This window comes from Aulonocara sp. 'chitande type north' Nkhata Bay, linkage group LG20 (assembly GCF_057382095.1).
Source record: "Aulonocara sp. 'chitande type north' Nkhata Bay isolate Kocher_YH1m ecotype deep benthic linkage group LG20, A_spYH_male_GT1.1, whole genome shotgun sequence".
Taxonomy (NCBI): Eukaryota; Metazoa; Chordata; class Actinopteri; order Cichliformes; family Cichlidae; genus Aulonocara; species Aulonocara sp. 'chitande type north' Nkhata Bay.
Window position 1 is genome coordinate 36,821,257 of NC_141363.1, and position 22,992 is coordinate 36,844,248.

General features: G+C 38.7%; 1 protein-coding gene across 2 annotated transcripts; it reads left to right on the forward strand.

The window, feature by feature from the left end:
• Nucleotides 1–132: 132 nt before the first annotated feature.
• Nucleotides 133–21,979, forward strand: spats2 (spermatogenesis associated serine rich 2). 2 transcript variants are annotated; one of them, XM_086277574.1, is made up of 13 exons: nt 133–255; nt 2,649–2,914; nt 5,251–5,330; nt 6,862–6,970; nt 7,494–7,543; nt 7,840–8,062; nt 8,873–9,052; nt 9,203–9,338; nt 11,779–11,837; nt 14,706–14,815; nt 15,048–15,150; nt 17,149–17,297; nt 17,381–21,979. In XM_086277574.1, the coding sequence occupies exons 2-13, from the start codon at nt 2,890–2,892 to the stop codon at nt 17,639–17,641; spliced, it is 1,485 nt and encodes a 494-aa protein (XP_086133700.1). In that variant the 5' UTR covers nt 133–255; nt 2,649–2,889; the 3' UTR covers nt 17,642–21,979. The 2 variants fall into 2 exon arrangements, with proteins under 2 accessions (XP_086133700.1, XP_086133699.1); XM_086277573.1 differs by lacking the exons at nt 133–255; nt 2,649–2,914 and having other exon boundaries at nt 5,220–5,330.
• Nucleotides 21,980–22,992: the final 1,013 nt, after the last annotated feature.

Sequence of the window (22,992 nt, forward strand, 5' to 3'; positions counted from 1 at the left end):
TCGATCTTGCAAAAAAAAAAAAAGCAAAGCGAAATAATACAAACAATCCTAACTACAGTAACTATGCTGTAGCACATTTCACATCCTGTTTGAATGTTATAAGGGGCGTTCTTTCAATCCAATCTGGCAACCCGAAGTAGTCTGGTCGAGGAAAATATTGCCCACAGCAAGACTACTTGGCATTAAAGACGGCTGGTGGTAGGAGCTGCGGACACTCGTTTCCAGAAGCTACTGTTCACTTGCTGCCGCCAACAAGTACGTATTCGTGATTTTTAGATCATATTTTTGTGCTATTAGACTGAAAAAACATGCTTTAACCGCAGCGGAGTATTTAACGCTAAAGTTAAGCAGCCGAGTGATGGCTAGACTTACAGCACAAACCCGACTAATAAAAGCCAAGCGGTCTGCTAGCTGCGCGCTAACGTTAGCCAAAGCGGCATCCAGAGGACCCTCCAGAGAGGGGTTGTTTGTCTGATGTGCTGTATTTAGCTATGCATACATTCTCCGTGTTTTTTGGGGAGCTAATTTAATGCGACAGAGATTTTTTTTGCGGTCAGCGAGGCAGAGCCTTGCAGAGATGCTATAAACGTTAGGTAATGTTAGCACGCTAACGGTAACGTAACCTCCGGACTTCAGCCAAATACGTGCAGTGAGCTGCTCTCTGATGAAAGACTGGACCGAGACCCCCATTGTGCAAGTTGCTTTCAGTCAAGAGTTTGCAAAAATGCGTAGATATTCATTAAAAGCGAACAAATAAAACAGTGACATTACATAACAGGCTGAATTGAGCGGATCGTTCCGCTACAATAAACGCGAAGTTCGGGTTTTTTTTTTATGGCCGATCTTTGTCGTGAAGGTCCTTTCACAAAAGATTGGGATGTTTTGGGGGGTTGTGGGGAAGCCTTTCCGCTTCTGTAGCGATCCTTATTACTCAGGCTTTGAGCTGGAATATAATGCAAGATGCTAGTTAAGATGCAGCAACGGATGAGGGGGTATTTATATCTCTCTCCCTGATTAGCCAGCTACACTTAACGTCTTATAATTAAAGGAGGTAGTCTAGGTTTTCTAGTCATGCCCGACAGGTTTAATTAACTGTGAACCTAGCGATCACTGGCTTCTCTGGCAGCAATTCAACAGAGATTAAATTACAGCAAAGAATAAAAAATAAAAAAACAAAACTACCTGGTGATTGGATTGTGTGTGTGTTGTTTATCAGTGCTTTTCCTCTTAAATCTGCCACACACGCATGTACCTTCCTTGAAGCCCAAACTTTTTTACGTCATGAGTGCTGTGTTGGCATTTTCTTCTTAATGGCATCACTCAACAGGAGTGCACCTGGCATTCTTGAACGCTGGAGAACCATCCCTCTTGATAAACACAGTACATCTCGGTGCCTTTGCATGAGTGGCTTGTGCAGTGTCACTTGTTGATCGTGCGTGTATATGTGAGTTTGACGTCTGTAAAGGTGTGGTGGAACTGGGACTATGGCATGCCAAGTCCTAATCAAGAGGGTGTTGGCTTCTACAGCCTTTTAAGTTTCCGTTTCTGGTGAACCAGGATCAGAAAGGGAAACCTATAAGCTACAAATAGCTGGTCCATAAAACTGGATCCAGACTACTGGAGGTCTGACTGAAGCAATTTTAAGGCTAGAGTGGGCATAATTAAATAAAGTTCACATAAAGCAGCAGTGAGACGGGCAAGAGAATGTGTCTGCTATATTGATTACTAAGCAAATTGTTGCTTAGTAATCAAGCTGTAAAATTTCCAAGAGTGTAATAGGGATTTGCAGATGCTTTTTTTTTTTTTTTCCCACAATGAAGAAATTGCAAAATTGTACTTTCGGTAGTTTTGTCTAAATTAAGAACCCATGTCATTATACCAAAACCAAACCTTATGTAATTTCTGACATCACCGACTCTTATTCTTCCTGTTTAATTTCCAGTAAAGAAAATAAGTTGTAAAAGTGTCCAAAGGTATTTTAAAAAAGAAAAGGAGAAAAAAGTCATTTTAGACTTCAGACCCAGTGTAGCTGTCATAGAGACTGCCAGAAAACTTAGAATATTCAAAGTAGTTTTAAATCACACACACAATTTTTTTTTTTTTTTTAAATACACTTTCAGATATTTGCACACAGTTGTCACCAGCCCAATCAAACGCTGCACACTGCAACACCATTGCCAGCACAGCATTATCACCCACCACTCCTGTAGACAACCGAGAAAAAGGAAATACCCCTAAAAATGTGTTAATCTGAAACCCTGCTAAACTTTTCTTCCCAACTATATGCAGCTTTTCTGCCAAGGACAATATGAACTGCAGATTTTTATTTATTTATTTATTTATTTATTTTTCTTGAGGACTCTCCGCCAGACAGACAATTTATTGAAATCTGTTTTTCATTCATATTTCATAGCCAGAGGAAATGGATTTAGTTTGCATTCTTTTTTTTTTTTTTCTTTTCTTTTTTTTTTCTCAAATCATCGAAAAGGGAATGGTGGTATCTGCATTTTTACTTGGTACAGCATGACCACAGTTGGGGTTTCCTTTTATTTTTTTTAATGTATTTTATTATTCCAACATTTAGATACTGACACGAAACCACTTCTTTATCACTAGTTCTGAGTTGTTCTTTTTCTTTCATTCCACAGATTTAGTGAGGGTAGAGAAAAGGGGAAAACTTAAATCTTTGACTGAATGGTGACGGTCTGGATCTGAACCTTGTTCTTCCAACCCTTCTGCCAGCTCTGAGCTTCATTGAGCTCTTCCCTACCGAAAGCAACTCCAACTGAAAGTTTTGTCACATTTGGACCTGTTAGCTCTGCATCAGCTTGAATATATTTGAAGGAGTATACACAGCAGAGATTTTCTTGGATACTTCTGTGTGACAACATGGCAAAGAAAAACAGCCAAAAAGGTAAGGGTTAAGACAAAATATGTAATGTAATTTATTGTAAAGTACTTGGAAAGTTCTTGATTTAATCACATATCTTTATAGTTTTCTTCCAAGGAACCAGACTTTGTTATTTATTTTAAAGTGGTTTTCAGGAATAGCTCTCCAGGTTTTCTGAAGGTCTTTCAAACTTTTTCTTTGGACAATGACTGCTTTTTCACCCGTTTTCAGTTAAGTCTTTCTACCTGACAATTTTCAGAGGAATGATGTGTTTGTTTTTCAAGCCACTTAACACTGTCATATGAATCAAGCATTAAAAGGTGCTTATCTGAAAGGAGGAACCAGTGTTGTGTCCACATATACCAGAAAAGGTTTGCAAAGAACCAATTTTATATTGCATCTTTAGGAACTTTTTTTTACTAGCAGCCTGTTGCAAAAGCACATCATTTGTTCCCATTGTTTAGTTCAGTCCTTGAAAAATGCCAAGGATAACACATTTAAGATGTTTTTTTTCACCACCGAGGTGATTTTGTGCTATTAGCTTAAACCTTGGCATATCTCAGGAGTGTTCTTCTTTTAAAATATATTTTTTTTTCTTTTGAAAATGAGGAAACTTGAGAAGCAGATGTCAAAAGAACTGGGAGGCATTAAAAAAAATCTATCTACAGCAGATGAACAGTGTCAACGACAGAAATGGTCTCAGTAAAAGGGTGGCTGTTAAGAAGCCATTCTTAAGGAAGGAAAATGGCAGAGAAACAGCTGATGTATAGCAAATTACACGTCTTATAGACTGATGAATTCAAATTTGAAAGTTTTGGTTCAAATAATCATCATTAGCCATCTGTAAAACACAATTGAGGTTCTGTAACGTTTTGGGGCTACATTTCAGCCAGTGGTGTTGGGGACCTTTTCAAAATTGGACTTACGAATGCAGAAAAGTACAATCAGTTTTTGAAACGTCATACGATGCCGTCTGGAAAGCATCTGATTGGTAGTAGCTTCATTCTTCAGCAACACAATGATCAAAGATGTTGTTAATGCTGTAAAAAGGATACCTGGATACAAAAACAACCCCAGACCTCAACATTATTGAAGCAGTGTGGAATCTATTTGATAGAGAATTGATCACAACATCCAGACAAGAGCTTTGTCTTTCATGAAGCCTGGAGAACTATTCCTGAAGATGACTTAAAAAAACAAAAACAAACCTTCTCTAAAAGAGTTCAGACTGTGTTACACAATAAAGGTGGTCATGCTAGTGCTGACTTTCTCTCAATACGATATAGCCTTTATACTGCATTTCCATGTACCCGTTTCAACGAATTGCTATGTCCATTTCCCTAGCAAAAGGGACACGAAGGATGGTGCAATACTTTTGCACAATACTGTATCTCTATATGGTGCACAAGAATTGAGTTACAGATGGGTCACAGCAATAAATTATTCAACAAATAAATGTATGCATGATTGTTTTCAGCTAGAATCTAATGGAGTTGTCCTGAAAGTACGTGCAGATGGCTGTACTTTTACAGCGAATTGGAGCTGTGGATATTTACAGTGACATTAACCTACTTCCATGCATGAGAAAAACAACTTTTACAAGGGCTCAGCAGTTTCCTCCCTCTTGTGTCTTTCAATGGCTAGAGATTAACTGTGGACTTCACTCTGACTCTTCGCATTCAGCTGAAGGCCTTTTGTTTATCATTTTAAAGATTAGTGTCATCTGACCTTACAGGAAGAGATCTCATTTTACCTTGACTCAGCTGCTTGTCTCAGTGAGCCAGATTTATTCTCCTCCTGCTAGAAGAAACTCTGAAGTTTTTCCTTCTTGAAAGAATGTCTTTTTGGATGCTATCATTGGTTATTAGTCATTAAAATGAGATCCGTGTTCCAGACAGTTCAGGCACAGATGTGATGAAGTCTTCTTTTTTCTTTTTTTTAAGCACTTCCTTTGTGCTTGTATCTGAAGTAGTTGTGCTTAAATAACACATCGTTCCACCTCCACAGTCCTGTGAGGCTGGCATCTTCATTTTTCATATTTGTTTATTTGCATACAGGAAGCAAAATCTATTTTCTCAATTTCATATGTAAATATTTTGTTTTTTATCATGTAGATTAACATGTTACGTCACATGTCTGTTTCACAATAATAATTCTGCTGCTGTAACCTGATTAGTATATTTATAAAGGTGGCCAGCAACTTTGTTTTTTTTTTTTTGTTTTTTTTGTTTTTTTTCCAGGAAATCTCTAAAGATGTCTGCTGGTGGTTTTGTTTTGCAAATGATGCTCTACAGAGGTTTGCAAGTACAATTGAAGGGTTAAATGGACAATGCAGTTGAGTTTCTACTATATTTTTCCAGATACATCCGGAGTGGTGTTTGATACCCGTTCAAAAATGGTCATGTCCCAGGGTGGAACGGCTGAGAGGATGAAGGAGAAGGTAAGAAATTTACACACTCCTCAGGAGTAGTGCTGCAATTTTCTTTCTTTTTTTTTTCCTTTTTGTTTCTTTTTTTTTTTTTTTTTTTTTTTTTTCTTTTTTTTTTTCTTTTTTTTTTTTTTGGAGGCCTTAATCTGAAACATCAAATTGCAAAATATTTGTTCTCATTTGTGGATATGGCTGTAGATGGAATTAAGATTAGAATGAAATTATAGAAGAATCACAAAATACATTCAAGAGATTACACGAGGTTTTAAATTGCTGAAATTGCGTCTTTTTTTTCTTTCTTCAGCAAAAATCGGCACAATAATTGAACACAGTTATGAGCTTTATATTAATTTAAAGATAATGTACACTGCATAAAAGCTCAACTGAAACAAAATGCAAATACCTGAGTAAACAGATATCTGTAGACCTGCATGTGAGTCAGTGCTATGAGCTTGACGTCACTGTCTTGCAGTAGATCAAAAATAGCATGTCAGCATTGATAAATAGAACTGATAACATTGGAGGCATGATTTTGATGGATTGTACTATCTCAAACTAGTTCTCTATTCCCATCTCTAACCATTGGATTCTTATCTGCTGCCAAAGTTGGACGCTTCTAAAGCTTGACATTCAGTTTCATTTACTGTGAGATGTGTACAGCAGGTTCCTGGAAAGTAGCTTTTTGGCGACAGTAAACATGAGAGGGCAAATTGTCAGAGCATGATTTATGTTGAAGTAGAGCAAAAATCAGATTCACCAGCTTAACAGATATCTTATCTTTAAAAATGAGAGCTATATAGGTATGTATCACTTAATCCCATGCCAGGAAGCATCTTTAAAGCTGTTAAACTATAATTTAACAGTTCTGGGGAGTTTTATATAGGATCCCAAAAATTATTTTACATTTTTGTTAAATTAAATGGTGAAAAGCAAAAATATTTCATTAAAGCGTCCGATAGATACACTCACTGGCCACTTGGTAGTCCCTACTTTAATTCTTTGTGGTATTGGTTCAGCAAGGTGCTGGAAACATTCCTTACAGGTTTTGGTCCATATCAGCATGATGGCATCAGACAGATTCTGGTGTTTGTTTAGATTTAGATCCATGATTGCGTTATGCTGACTGTGGAGGCTTTTTGAGTGCAGTGAACTAATTGTCACGTTGAAGAAACCAGTTTCAGATGATTTCAGGAACCATTCACCACACTTCTCCTAAGTCACCTTTCTTCCTCATTCTGATGCTCAGCTTAAACTTCAAAAGGTTGTCTTGACCTTGTCTACATGCATCATATGCTTGTCTGATTATATAGTTCCATTAACAGTCGAATTTTCGAACCAGTCGAACAGTTGTATTGACTAAAGTTGCCATGGAGTGTCATTCTTTCACTGACCAAAATGAAAGCTTTGTATATTTCTACATTATTAGTGTATTATTAAGAGTATGCATTCATGTCCTACAGCCACTTCTTACTTAAAGTGTATTTTCAGTAAATGTTTGAGGGCCCTTATGCTTGTCAGTGCTAATGTTCACTATGCTTCACAGATCAGTGCTGTCAGGGCGGTTGTCCCCAACAAAAGCAACAATGAGATTGTGCTGGTGTTACAGCATTTTGAGAACTGCGTCGATAAGGCCGTGCAGGCTTTTTTAGAAGGTATGAGGACACCAAATCTCTGAAAGTTACTGTGATGTTGTGTGACTGGATATTTCTGTAAAAGTGAATTTGTAATTTGGTATTTAATGGAGCTTACTTCACTCACTCCACAAGTAGAGTTGTGTTTACATACACAGGTCGTGGGCATGAATTTCACTGTAATTCTGTGCCTTTAATGATTTCTTTGAACTGTCCTGTAATTACAGTGTACATGTTAACATGTACACTGAACTTTTTTTTTTTTTTTTTTTTTTTTTGTCTTTAACCTTAAATTGTTTTCACCATCATGCCTGCCATGCTTTGCATTCTGTAGTTGCGTATCATTTGCATGCCTTTGGTTTGGCAGGTTTAATTATAGCAAAGGAGCGTTGTGTCTCTACGTCAGACTACTCTTTTGTTTCCTTAGTTAGCCGTGTCTAAACAACGCCTCGAGGCATTCATATGTTCAGATGGTATTACAAGATTTTCAATCTGCCATGTGTCAGCGTGTACCTTCGTCATCATTGTTTGGTTTACACCGCAGGCAGTGCAGCTGAGATCCTGAAGGAGTGGAATGTCACTGGAAAAAAGAAGGTGAGAACCACAAAGCCTACGTCTTAAACATCTCTTTGTTGAGTTGGCATATTTATGTCACTGTTTCTTAGTAAAAGATTTAGTTTCAAATCATTGATGACATTTTAATCTGCTCTCATTGGTTCTAAAATGCATGGATTTGTTTAGTAAATTCTTCTGCCAAAAGCTTAATTTTCATTTAAATCAAAGCTTTCTCTTTTCTGCATGCACTGAATTAGTTGATATCACTGCACTGATACTAAAAAGATGATAAAAAAAAAAAAAAAGAAGGCTAACACTGATATCCTACTGTTCAGCCCAAGAAGAAAAAGAAGCCCAAACCTCAGCCAGAAGCCCCAGCAGAACCTGCTCCACCTGAGGCCACATCGCCCGAAGAGGGCAAGGACGAGCTGAATGGCTTTCATGCCAACGGCTCAGTAATGGACGGAGAGTCTCTTGATTCGCTGAGTGAACACTTGGACTCTGCCTCCCTGGATGCAGCCGAGCTGGACTCTGAACCTGCTACATCCGAAACCACCGGTAAATGCAACTGTTCGGCTAAAATGTGATGGATGGACAGAGTAATTTATGGCCATGCAAATTGCTGCTCTTACAACCTGAACCTTATTTGACCCTTTAAAGTAAATCTGTTCCTGGACAAATATTTTTGTTATATGACTTAACTGCAGGAAGGTTACCTTAAGTGAGCCAAGGACACAGTGTGAAAGTCTCATTAGATTTTTATCAATGAAACTTAGATTAGAGCAGAGCCTGTTGCTACATGCTGGTAAAGAGTTATTTATTACTTAACTTGAAGAAATTAATTTGGTGTTATCTATTCAAAATCAAAGTTCAGTGGGGAAGTGTGTACTTGTAATCTTAGTGGTTTAAAAATGTCCTCCTGAAATGTGTGACTAGGCAGTTTTTTTGTGGGGGGAGTTAACTTTTAAAGTGAACCACATGGTCTGCTGACTTAGCCTGAGTGGGCAACTTGCTATTTTATTTTATTTATGATTTAGCCACAAGCTCTTCAGGCCCATTTGACTGTTTCCGTGTGCTGGTCGTTGGTACAAATGCAAATAAATCTTAAAGAGAGAATTCTTAATCAAATTATATCCAGAGGTCTTTCAGTGTGCTTTGGTGAATGCCATCCCTCATTTCCCTTCATAAGAGTTGCATGCAACCAAAGCATGCTCAAATGCTGTCAGAAACCAGTGCAGCAAGTGCTACAAGCGTACTACAAATAGAAAATACCAAGAACCTTGTCCCTAATAGATTCTGCTTCTTCACATGAGGGTAGTTTTATAATTATTTACTTTGTGTCCTGACAAGTACTTTGTTTTCTCACAGGTGCAGAAGCAGAAAGTCAAGGTAGTGCTCCAAGTCCCACCTCTCAGCCAGGAGGAAGAAATCACCAGGCTCCCAGAGGCAATAAGTCACGACAAAGGCCAAACTCAAATTCACATCATCCCCCTGCCTCATTAGCATCTAACACAGATGAGCAAGGATCATCAGGAGTAAAGAAGATGGGTTAGACATGGCTCTTATTTCCAGAAGCCCATTTTATTCTATCCATATTGTTTCTTTGTGCCTCACAACCAAGGGCAAAGGTAACATGAAAACAAATGTGTCATAGCCCCAAAACTCTTGCTTAACTTTTCCTTATTCTCTCCTTCTCAGCTTCCAACATTGATCGCTCTGTGAAGGACCTGCAGAGATGTACTGCATCACTGACTCGCTACAGGATGGTGGTCAAGGAGGAGATGGACTCCTCAGTAAAGAGGATGAAGCAGACATTTGCTGAACTACAGAGCTGGTATGGGAATTCATTTTAAATCTGCCTGTTGTCATACAGTTGATGTTGAAGTAAAATTGTTTTTTCATTTAACAATCAAAAAGTATATTGATATTATATTGACAATATTCTGTGCTGTTAATAGTATATTTATAAACACTACTTCCAAATAACATAAAATCATGAAGCTAGTCTGCAGGTCTCTACAGATGTCTCAGGTAGTTTGATCTAAAATTAATGTCTGAAGTTGTAAAAACACTGCTTTTAATTTTGTGTGAGCTTCTTTAAACTTTGTCTTGCTAAACAGGACCCACAGTGGGGTTTTTTGTTGGGTTTTTTTTTTTAAAGTAAGTGAGTAGAAAGAAATCAGGAAATAATTGTCACTCCTGTGACAGTGTCAACAAGCCTCTATATTCGTAAGACAACCCTGAAATAATTTAGAATCTTTGAGTCTAAATAGACCGTGACGAGAGATGCATTAAGAAGAAAATTGTTTCAGAAAAGCAAAGAAGAATGTAAAAATAGATCTTTGTTCCAATTTGATTTCTCAGATTTGTGTTGCATGTTCACTAAAGCAGTTCAGACATTATTGCATTTTTATAGGTGCTGCTCAGTTACCTTTGTCCTTCTTGGTGGTGCAACTTTGCATAATAGTAAAAGAGGTCCATGTGTTGAACCTTGGATTGCTTTCATAGAGCCTCTGGTGTGTGCAGAAAAAAAGACTGATTTAGAACACTTTATTAAAGATAATAACAAACTAAATATTTTACATATTATTTCATTGTAGTAATTTGTCTTTAATCCCTGGATTTACACTTGCAGTTGAATTATTATTTTTTTTTTTTCACATTAGGCATACAGTTCATGTTAACTGGATTTACAAACCAGTTTAATTGTCCAGTTTTAGTGGTTTGTCTACTTTAGGGTGTTCTTTAAATGGCTTACAAACTTCATAGGTACTGCTGGTCTGAGCAAGAAGAAAAATCCATGCCCGTTAAGCCCCTAATAATTCATCTGGATAAGATGACTGTCGTGATCATTCTCATGAGACTTTAGTAAATGCTGAAGTAGCTGGCAGTAGATTATGAGCTCACTAATAACTAATTGGTTGAAGATTATCTGGGTTTAGTCCAAGCTGGCAATTACAGAGTATCGTCTACAAAACCTCAGGTTATTAGGTCTAACTCGGCAAAGCAAAAAGATTAACTGAAACATTTGCACGTTGATAAAGTGTATTCCTTATAAATTCTCATAGAGCGCAGCCATTGTTCATCTTTCAAAAGCTGAAACCTGATGCTGTGGTTGACTGTGAGGATATCCATTCAGCTCCACTCTTGGCTCCAGACCACTGCTGCCACTGACTTATAAAACTTTTAACAGTTATTCACTTTTACAAAGATAAAAGACAGATCAGTTTGTTATTGTTCAACACCTACAACTCTTAAGAGGCTCTTACTTCAATTCCATGCCTAAGACTTCCACTTCTGTGAAACACTCATGAAAAAAAATTTTGTTTTATTGTCAGTAAACTAGAAGATTGTATTGAGGCAGCCGGTACAAAAGCAGGTAGTTGGTTATTGTCGAAAATGGATGATAAGCACCGCTGTGTCGTATTTCAGCTTTTTAGAAAGAAAAGCTACATTGTGGCTTTCTTTTATTTGTAATCTGTGAACAACCATCAGCTGAGAAACAAAACTGAAGCGGTATAATTAGATTTACAAGTGTGGACAAGAATTTTAATTTCCATATTTGCTTTGTGCGTTTTATTATGAGTAATGATGATACCATCTATCATCATTACTCAGACACTCAAAGTTTGCCATGGGTGTAGTTTAATTCTCGTTAGTATCTCACAGCAACCTTTGAGGCATACAAGATGGCCATCTACGTAACGGCTGACTCTGTAATGCTACAGAGAACGGAGCGAGATGTCCTGAGTGTAAAGCTCAAACTCCAGTAAATGTGTTATCCCATCAAGACTGAAGCGTTTATGCCAGCAGTTGTGTTCTCAGGTTCGGGTTATTTGTTGTCTAGCAAGATTACTCAGTCATGAACAGATTTACATGGATATTTTCTCAGAGGTGGAGCTTTGTCCAGTTTAGAAGTAATCAACTTTTGGAGTCTGGATCCAGGAATTTTGGAAACTATTCTTCACCATGAGAGGAGTCAAAATTGTGCATTTCCTTTGGTGTCTCTATAAATGTATGCTGAATTAAAGTGATAAAAATAATCATTATTGATGTTCTTAAAATATTAAACTAATCAATATTCCAATATCCTTCTGGCTTAATTTGTGCATGGTGTGGAGGAATTTTCAGCCTTGGCAGAAGTCTGCTGTCCCCAGTGGTCTTATTGTTTAACCATATTGGTATTTTGCTGCAATATTAGTGCAAAGTCGGCATGCAAATCTTGTTTTAGAGAAGATTCTAGAAAGTTTACCCTCTTTTCTTTATTTTTCTAGTTTAATGGACAGAGAGGTGACTCTGCTGGCAGAAATGGACAAAGTGAAAGCTGATGCCAGTAAGTATTGTATTTTCCAGTATGCTTGTCACATACCACCCTGCAGCTGCTTGTGTTCTTCTCATGATATGATCACCTGACTCAAAGGCCCCAAGACTCTGACCTAAATCACTTCTGGAGGTTGTAAAAGAAATCTTATGGAACAGCAAGTCCCAGTTTCTTCTAAACTGCAGTGTTGCCTTAAGGTCCTGATACACCTAGAGCGTGCGTACGTGCGTGCGTGTGTACGTACAATGTAGGCCTCATATTTGTACAACTAGGCCATTCTCTCTTATTCTGTCCTCTCAGTGTAGAGTGTTGTGTGTTCCAGGCCTGGAAAAAGTGAATAGTGTCAGGTGTCAAGGGAGACTCAATGCTGTCTTTGTGCAAGGCGTGTGTTGAATTGAGAGAAAAGCAAAGAAACTCTAGTCCTCATCCGATGTTACAAAAGCCAGGTTTTCTCAAAAGTTACTTTACTCTAAGAATCTCTTCCTTCAGGAGAAAGTGATACAACTGATAATATATATGTATATTTATTTTAGATTATATGTTTCAAATAGAGAAAAAAATAAGTATTTGTTAAACCTCTTTCCTGGCTGTGGGACTGTATCAGTAGTGCTAAGGACCAGTGGGTACTTCAGATGTCCTCTTTAAGATTAGTCTGAGTGGGACATGTCATGTGCTTGTTGAAAACACAGGTGTATGATTGTTGCTTTTACAGCCGTGATTGGACACTAAGGAAGGAGAGGAAAAGACTTGTATCAATTGACTAAGTAGCGAGAGCAAGCTAGAAAGGATTGGGAAAGGTTAAAGTGATTAAGGATAGAGATTGAAATGTGCTAACAAGTGAGCAGACTATGTTGAGAAGATGGAAGGACTTTGAAGACCTTCTGAATGAAGAAAATGATGGAGGAAAGTTGGGTAAGGGAGTTCAGATGAGAATGAAGTGAGGACAGCCAAGAAGATGACGATGAGTGGAAAGAAAGCTGGATCAGGCAATATACCTGTGGAGGCATGGAGATATTTAGGAGAAAGGGGCTATGGAGTTAGTAGATGATGATGATATTAGTAGTAGTAGTATTAAGTAGGTTAACAGAATCTTGGAGAGTGAGAGCATGCCTGAGGAATGGAACTGTACTGGTACTGATTTTCAAGAACAAGGGTGATGTGCAGAACAGTAATAACTACAGAGGGATAAAACTGGTGAGCCATACCACAGAGATGTGGGAAGGAATTTTTGAAGCTAGATTAAGTAGGCTAGTGACAATTAACAAGGAGCAGTATGGCTTCATCCTGAGAAAGGCCACTGCAGATGCAATGTTTGCACTGTCTTTTTGGATCTAAAGAAAGCTGGTGAGGTGGAGGTGGAAGAGAGCCTGGAGAGGTGTGGGTATGTGTTTTCAGCCTATGCTTTGGAGAAAAGAGAAATGAAAGTTATTAGATGTAGTTAAGATACAATGAGCAGAGGTGGACAAGTTTAAGTACCTGTACTAGTCATTCAAAGCAATGAACAGGGTGGACTGGATGGAGTAGGTGGAGAAGAATGTCAGAGGTGATTTGTGACAGAAGTATAGCAGAAAGTGAAGGAGAATGTTAACAAGATGGTAGTGAACACCTGCTGATAGCACTAACCAGTGGCAGCGTGTAAGATTTTCACTGATGGTGACCACCAGGTTGGGCAGATTGAGCAGTTTAGAGAGAAAATTAGAAAAGCAAGGCTAAGATAGTTTAAGCATGTTCAGAGGAGGGATAATAGATATATTGGGGGGGAAAGGATGTTCAATATGGAGCTGCCAAACAATAGAAAAAGAGACTGTACTGAGAAATTTTGTGTTTGGTGAAGATATGAAGAGATGACATGTCTTCAGAGGTATGTTATTTTTCTCACAGAAGAGAATGCTGGGGGTGGGATGTGCGCAGATGGTCCGTTGTGGTGACCGATAAAGGGAACAGTTGATCAAATAAGAAGCTGTATTAGTGCAGAAGCTCAGAGATTTAGACCAGCGTTTATGTAGAGTGAGTGGAGATGCGAGTGGTGACGCCTATTGTTAAAGACAGTATTGCAGGTGAATACTGCCATACCTCAGCACCAGTATGAATGGAGTCAGGGTTGTGGTGAGGTCACAGTTGGCAGCCATCATAATGGGCCCTCAACTGAAATCTTTGTCATTTTCTTTGAACTGGGGACCAATTGCATATTTCTGCAGGGCAACCCATTATTCTAGTTTGAGCTTCATATTTTGTTCTTTGATTCTAGTAGAGCAGCTTTGGATGAGTCATTGTTCATTATCATCCCTTTTGTCTTATACTGGGCCCTGGTGCTGTCTCTCAGGTTATCATTACCTGAAACAACCTGTTTTAGTTCCCATCCCTTCCTCTTTAAGATGCTGTTCTTTTGATTGGCTGCATTTCACAAACTGACGGAGTGATGAGTATTTAGATGAAACTGAAAGATTACGAGACCTCTTTATTTTAAACTTAAGCAAAAGAAGAGGGTCGATTTTGAATGTATTTTTACTTTTTGAAGAAAGGAAATTCTGTCTTGTCTTTGCTTCCTAACACACAGGACAGTTTGTCTTTAAGAGAAGGCACAGTTTTTAAAGTAGTGGGTGGCCTCAGACTTATTTTGTCTGCCAAATTTCCAAATTGGCTGCTGGACGTGTCTCACAGTGAGCGCTAATGCAGCCAACTTTGGACTGACTAACTGAAATGTTCCTCCTAATTTAAAGTTTAGAGTTTAACAGCTCAGAATCACTTTAGGTGCAGCTCTGTTTTTAAACTTTTGCTTAAATGTGTGGAAGACATAATACAGGCAGACATTTGACTGCATAATAAAAACCCTCCTTAAATTCTTTCACATCTGTTCATATTTTTGCTGCTACGTTTCAGTGATGATCTTGGACGCCCGGCAGAAGAGAGCCGAGGAGCTCCGGCGGCTGACAGATAAGTCGGCATCCATGTCAGAGGAGCAGCTGACTGAACTGCGTGCAGACATCAAGGTACCTGCACAGCACAGCTGCTCCACTTTGATGCTGTCTTTCAGCATCAAAGTGGTGTTTTATTTCATAACCGACTGAATGGGAAATTGGTGTTTATTTTTAATTAATCTACAACTCAAGGCAGATTCTCCTACTTATGCTTACAAAAGTAGAGATGAAAACAACAAATTTTGAGACACAACGTGGGTGGGTTTTTTCCCTGACTTTTATTTATTTATGTTTTTATTTGCAGCACTTTGTGAGCGAGCGTAAATACGATGAGGACCTTGGAAAAGCTCTAAGATTTACATTTGATCTTGAACCGCTGAAGACGAGCATTGCAGGGTTTGGATCAGGTACAGTATCAAAGTCATCTCATTTATTTCTCTTACTGACCTGTGTTCAGCTATGCCTCACGCTCGACTGGGACACACCTTTCCTTAAATCACAAAATACAAGACCAGCAGGCTAGAAATGACTAAAGCAGTAATTATTATGATATGGCAAGCATGCAGTACTGAATGAGCAGAGCGCTATTTTTATGGTTGGAAACTATAGTGGAGCAATAAGGAAGCTTTGATAATATTGTTAGCAGCTCTGTTTATTAATTAACCTCTGAAGAGGAGGATGTCAAGTTGGCTGTTATGAGGGAGAAAGAGGTTTGTGCGTGTTCTTTTTTTCTTTCTTGGTCTCTGCATACTCGGACCGGTCTGCAGAAGCTGCTGTCCCATCATGTCAGACATTTGGTTTATTTGTATTTTGACCGTGACTGTGCTAATCAGAGCACTCTTTAAGCAGTCTTATCTGACTCTAAAATCTTAACCCAAAAATTGTGATTTCATGCTATTTAAGGTTCTGAGAATGCCTCTAATGTAGATCTGTCTAAAACAAGTTTTTAACACTTTATTTTATGCAATTAGCACACTTTTTTTCTGCTTGGTGAGAAAGGTTGCTTGGTTTACCATTTTTGACCATAGCCTATATTTAACAGAGGGACGTAGACACCATGACTTCACGTACAGGTTTTGGATTTCACCTTTTGAAGACTCAACTTGGTGTTTTTGCTACTGCCGTGTTTTGTGCTGTCAGAATTTGCCATATTTAGACCATTGGTACAGTGTTAAGTTGTCACCTTAGAGCCCAGTCACACAGGCCTGTGCAAGACCAGATGGTGACCACCTGACAACCTCTGGTAACTAGGAAACGTATTGCCTAACTTGCTGGCAAGTGGTTGCTGTTGGTGGGTGAAATTAGTCAGAAAGAGGTGCTGCACTGAAACCACCTCGTGACCACTTTGGTTGCTAGCAGTTTGTTGCAGTTTCACTGTGCAAATTGCAGTTTTTTGTAATTTGTATAACGTCTGTAAAATGCTCTACAACTACTCACCAAGTGGTAGTGAAACTTTAAGAAGTGCAACAGCTGAATGTTCTCCCCAGAGAAAAGCAAAGGTTTCTCCTTATGAAACGTCTAGTTTGGAGATAAGGCAGAACTTTTACTTTGAAGGTGAATGCTGCTGTTTCTTTAATCACATTGCACTTTTTCCAAGTTTTACTACAGCTCAGTGAAAAGTTTACAACGTTTGCAGACAAGCTGGAAATCCATCATGGCAATCTACTAGCAACCGAAATCATAGTAACCAGATTTCTGGTGAAGCCTCCTCTTTGCAACTGTTTTCACCAATTGGTAACCACTCTCTAATTTGTTAAGAATGCACTTTTCTTTCCCTAGTAAGCAGTGGTCACTTGGGGTCACTGACCATTCATGCCTCTGTGACTGATGACTAAGGCTTGTAAAAGCTTTGTTAACAAGTTGTATTCATAAACTGTACAAGTGCAATGCACTGGGACAGATCATTCATGATGTTCGATGTTCATTAGTGTTACAGAAATATAAATACTAGAATTTCACTCACCAAAATTAAGGCATAAACTTGTGGGAGGGTTTTTTTTTTTTGTTTTTTTTAAAAACCTCACAGCAAGCCATATTAATAATTAGATAAGGCATTAAAGTACTCCAAAAAACAAACACAGTGGAGTGGTCCAGTTCAGTGACTGTCACTGGCATAGGTGAGGCCTATTAGCTGCAATTTCCTGTTTTAAGACACACCTGTAAATGTAAGTCTCAACAGTTAGAAAAAAATGAGTCACTTTAAATATCTTTTCAAAAGGAAAACTATTAATAGATCCCAAATAGTTTCTATAACAGGGTGTAAATGTGTTTTTTGATGCTGCCATTGACTTAGTTTTAAGTAACCATTAGAGGAAATGTAGATTTTGGCACTTCTGCATTTGCTTCATCTTTGAGCCCCAGAGGTTTCCGCTGAGTGTTGACTCACTATGTCGATTTTCTCACAGTTTACCACCCACGTACAGGCTACTCAAACCGATCCCGCTGTAGCTCCACATCATCTTCTGTCGCCAGCCCCACCCTGCCGGAGACGCCTGCTCCTACCCAGATCCAGAGCAACCACCCAAGTGAAACCCGTCCTCCACCAGCCAAACAGGTCAGCTGGAAAGCTGTAGTTTGTCAGACATTAGACCAAATGCTGGTTTACTTCACTGACAAACTTTAAACTCTCCCCCTCAGATTTTCCAAGGAAACAGGCGTACCTTCCACGGACAAGGTTATCACACAGGTGGTCAGCGGTATAACGGTGGTTCCTACAATGACAGGAACGCTGGTCGTGCAAACCACCGCCATCAGAATGATGGTGCCTCCTCTGGGCCTACATCACAGCACTCTAACAACTCAAGAGGTCCCTCGCATTCCTCCACATCCTCTCACAACCAAGACCGACCCTCTCACAATGGGCTTCCCCAAAGGGTTCCACGAACACATGGTCCTTGACATTTTAAAAAAAACAAAAAATCACAAGCTCAATCAAACCCATCAACTAACCCTTGAACTCCTCCTTCTCTCCACATACCCTTCCCCAACCCTTCACCTCCTCCCCACCTACTAACTCCTTTTAATGAAGAATAGAATACAAGTTTACATATTTCTGTCAGTTGAGCTGTAGTGCCGCCTCGCCACATCAATCAATTCATCCTTCAAACTTGAAAAGCGCTCACTGTTCTATAATCGCTCTTCCTCTTTCTTTTCTCGCTCCTGATGACGGTTAACAGTTTCTATCTTTAGGCCCCTTTTGAGAGATCTTACTGTCATGCTATTGTCAGTCTCTGATATTAGTTTTAGCAGTTAAAGCAGACTGCCAGAGACTGACATGATTACCTGCAACAATTTGTGCACTATTGAAGTTGAACTCTTAGTACTTTTTCTATTTTTACTGTGGCTTTGTCAGCTCTCTGATTCGAACCTCAGATCTTATTATTCTGCTTGTCTCCCAGAACCATTTCAATGCCTTCACCACGGAAAGCGTTGTGAAAGTGTAAAAGCAGTTCTAGCATTAGCTGGGACTTCTGAAGAGTAGACATGCAATCAACACTACAAACTGTCATTAATCATTGCAAGGTAAAGAAAAAAGAGACATATCAAACTGTAATCCAGAGCTTTTTGTACGGCTGCTACAAACTGTAGGGAACTTGTTAACGCTAGGACTTGGCTGTATTAAGAGTAACACTGTGGACACAGATGGTTACCCTTTTGAAAGGAGTAGTTTAACATTTGTCAGTGCGCTTTCCCTCACTCTTTGCTCTGAGTTGCATAAGTAGATTAACACACGTGTACACTAAATATGAATCTGGCAGCTGATTAGATTAGCTTGGTGTGAAGGCTGCAGAAGGAGAGTAACTGCGTTGGCTGTCTTAATGTGGCAAACTGCACCTCTAAATTCACTAATTCACACAATCTTTTCTGGGGTTTTGCACAAAACTGGGATTTTTCTGGGGGGTTAAGTTTGAGGCTAGCTGTTACTCATTTCTGGCTTTAATGCTGAACTGATTGGCTGCTGCTTGTAGTTCCTTATTTAATGTAAGCACAAGTGTGTTATCTACCTCCTCATCTGACTGCATGGAGGTGATAAGTGCCTATCCCAGGGTCAAATGTCAAACTACTCCTTTTTAATATTGCCTAAGGCAGTGATGTATCGCCCTCCCACTGGCCGCCGGAGTTATCATGTGTGCTGTTTTTTGTTTTTTCTTAGCTAGCTGTCCATTGTTTTATAACAAAGAGGGCTCATTACCTTTTGTAGAATAATGTTAAATATGTAAAAACTCTCAACAAAGGAAAAGTCCTTTGTGGTGCACATGCTTTTTCATAGTTCTGAACATTTATTCACAGGCCGTTTGTTCTTTGTGTTTTTCTTGTTATATGCACACGAATGGCATATTAATGTCGTGCTTGCCTTTAGTCACAGACTTCACATTTGCCTTTCTAGAAACATGGATGTCTGCATCATGATGGCTTTGTAAACAGACGGTACTCATAGAGCAGATATGTGATTTATGAATATGTGCAAAAACAAAGTGTAGGATCTATTCTTCCCCTTCTCCTGCCTGACTGATATAGATATCAGCCATTCACTGATTTATGGATATTGGCATGTATGCTGTGTGATACAGAAACTCTTTTTTTTTTTTTTTTTTTTTTTTAAACAACATAATGCAGAAAAAAGATGCTTGGGGTACTAGAATTAAAAGTTTGTCCAGCAGTGTGACTCCATTGTTTACAAAACTCTCAGCAGTGCCTGCTGCACCACGGAGAAGATGGAGGTGTGGAGTCGAGAAGTGTCTCCACATTAAGTTACGACCTAGTTTGTGAAATACATTACTGGAAACTTAATAATGACCCCTGTATTTTCAATTTCAGTAGATCCCATATTTTGTGTGTGTGTGGGGGGGGGTTATTGGCTGATATGTCGATATCTAGCGTCAGTTGGCTCTTCTTTTTATGTCCACTCTGTGCATCTATGGAAGTAAAATTGAGTAAACTGATGAATGCATTAGAGGGTTGTATTGATTTCTTAGATCTTTTTTTTTTTTTTTTTTTTTCCCTGCCAAGTAGCTGCTGCTGTTGGGGCTCAATCTCATCGTAGTGTCCAGTTTGTGAACAAAAGGCTGGCGAGTACCTCGTCGCTCATCCTTCGACACTACCCGTTTCGAAGTCGTTCTCTCACAGTGGGCTCTTAGTTTGGGACATGGACCCCCTGGTGATTCCTCCTCTTATAATCCTGTAGTTAATGTACATATGAAAGGCTGTAGTGGAAAATCGGTTGTTACATTATTGCTGCATCTTCTTCATAACATATTGTCTTCCTTTGAGCAGATTTTTTTTTTTTTTTTTTTTAAAGGGGGGTTTTTGGTTCTTAAAAGAGTTTCTGGGCATATGGAGCTTTTTTTTCCTGCCCCATTGAGATTAACACTCTTTACGTAGTTAAATTAGTGAGTATTTGTGTAGAAAAGAATGCAAACTGGTTTCTGAACTTTGGTAAATGTTTTCTAGCTTGTCTTGAAAGGATGATTTAGCGTTATGGGAAATGAGCTTTTAGCTTGTTACAGTAAGACAAAACTATCTGGAACAATGAGTTAGCTTGGTCTGGCATCAAGCCAGGAATTGGGTAGATTCCTTTCACATTAAACGGGCCCAGATTGTGGGTTTTTTTTGTTGTTGTTTTGTTTTCCCTCCTAACATTTTTTTTCTTTTAAGACAGCTGCTTCAGAAAGAGAAAAAACTAGCAGTTTTTGCTTTTCATGCCAGGTGCTTCTTTTTTTCTTTTTTTTTACTTTTATTACAGCATTAAGGTTGCTTCTGTGTCTTTTCAATGATATTTCCATTCTTGCTCCTTGGGACCACTGGGTGGAAAAATAAACAACCACTGCAACTGTGGCCCTGTGCAGCAGCAGTAGTTGCAATGAGTGTTTCCAGTTTTCTGGTCTCAGGAGGGCAGTAATGAACCACCCGTCTGTTTAAAAGCAGCTCTCAGGTGTTGTGGTTTGTTTTTGGGTTTTTTTTGTGTTTTTTTTCTTTTGTTGTGGTTTGGGTTTTATTGTTTTGGGGGGGGGGGTTTGTTTTATTTTTACTTGTATCCATCCTAGACTACAGTAAAAAACTTTTCATTTCCAATGTAACTAAATTGTCTGCTAAGCACCTCAATAACAGAAGTCACAGCTGCATAGAGCTGCAATAACAGAGTCACTGGATGCATCTGTCACACTGCTTGTGAGCTATCCTATTGCAGCTGTGTAAAGTAACAAACTAGAATCGTTAAATGCAGTAAAGTTATGAATCTAAAGTTATTGTTTTTTACAAATGTTGTAAATCTTTAATTCGGGAACAAATTCACCCCTTTTGAATATGGTTCTCTGGCACGCAGCCTGACCCTGCAAAATAGTCACATGTAAATTAAAAAAAAAAAAAATCTTCAAAACATTTAATGTGATTTATGGGCGTCGGATGTGCTGATTAGGTGCATTGTGTTACAGCTGGATAAAGCCAGACTGGCCTATGCTAAGCAAAGCTAACCCTGTTCAGATAGGCAATTGCTCTTCTCATCCAAACTTGCTGGACACTCCATAAGACGGCGAGCGCATTTCCCAAAATGTTTCCTTTTAAGTGCATGCACAGCTGGTAGGGGGGTTATATCATCACAAAGATCTGTATAGACTGAAGTTGTACCAAAATCTGAGCCAGCTCATCGACGGGCTGCGGTATGAAGTGATTTAAAGCTGCAGGACAAATGCTAAACAATTCATTAATTATCTCATCTGCAAAGTTGTTTGCCTTCCTTCAACCACCCTTTGTTTTACATTCCTAACTGTAGGGATATTAAGTTATCGCCAAAGAAACTATCGTCCTGTGCAACTTTTCTGCCTGTTTTTTTTTCCTTCTTTTCCTCTGCCTGTAAAGAATTCCCACTGGGATAAATCAAACAATTCACATTCTTTTTTTTTTCAATCCTTTATTTGTTTCCTTACTGTATATACATATATGTAGGTATATAATTTGTGCTCACATAGGGCATTTTGTATGTGATATTCATATTAGGCCTAATGGAGGTTAAAACATAAAGTTCATTAATTTCTTCCAGTAAACCCTTTGTCCATCTTCTCAAAAACCTTTCTGAGACAACTGTAAACTCAAGTGCCTTTTTCTCTTTTCCCACTGATTTATCAAAGTCCCCTCCACCAGAGTATGGACCAAAGACATCAACCGTCCCCAACTACCCAGCCCTCTTTCTCCCTCTCTCACTGAATGGCACACTTTCCATTTACTACAAATAAACAGTTTGCAATACTGAGTGTGTATGCTTTGTTTTTTGTTTTTTTTAATTTATAGAGTTGCATTATAGAGTTTTCCATTACTCTGTCTAACCAGACCAGGACCTTGTGGCTTAGATTTCATGACTTCATAAGAAAAAGAAAAAACCATACCCAAGGATATCATGGTGTACATCTAACACCCTTCACATGCTACAAGCTGTTAATCCCTTAAATATGTACCATTAAATCTACAAGAGTGACAAAAGTTGAATAATGTTCCCTACTCCTTTGTTGGTAAATATGGACAGAACGGATGGCAAACAGATAAATGACATCTCCATGCAGTACCAGAAACATCAGGTAGAGGGAACCGTTACATTCAGAATAAATAGACATGATTTGGGAAGGTTTGAGAGTCATTGTGTGATAACTGAGAGCCGTGAACCGAGTATCCTGAGCTGATATCTGAAGGGCACTTATGCCGAATTAGTGAGAGGGTAACTTAAAGAGAGAGTTTTAAAAAGCTGCACGTCTTCTGGCTTCCTTCAATGTTATTCACTTTCTCCTCTTGCCTTAGCAGTGCAGGTTTTTCTCCTTCAATTTCATCAACACTTTGTCTGCAGTAAAGGTATTTCCTTATCTACAAAAATTGGGGTTAAAGGTATGAAGATTGTGTTGCGAGACCACATGGCTGGTTCCAAATTATTCAGATTTCCTGTGTGATATACTAAAGATTATTTTTTTTAAACAAGTCAAAGGTTTCCACGCAAATGTAAGTGAAATAAAAATATTGTAGTAGTGAATGAGACATGCAGTAGCAACGATAGCATAATGCCAGAAATGGTATACGCATTGCAACAGATTCAAAGGTGGATGGTGAAAAGAACAAACTAAATTAATTGTTAAATTTAAATGATTCTCTGAACATCCATGGATTATAGTTTCAATCTATTTTAATCAAGATTTTCATGGATTCGTGCACATTCTCCACTTCCTGGTATCAAACAACAAACATTTTACAGTGCTCAGGATGACTTCATC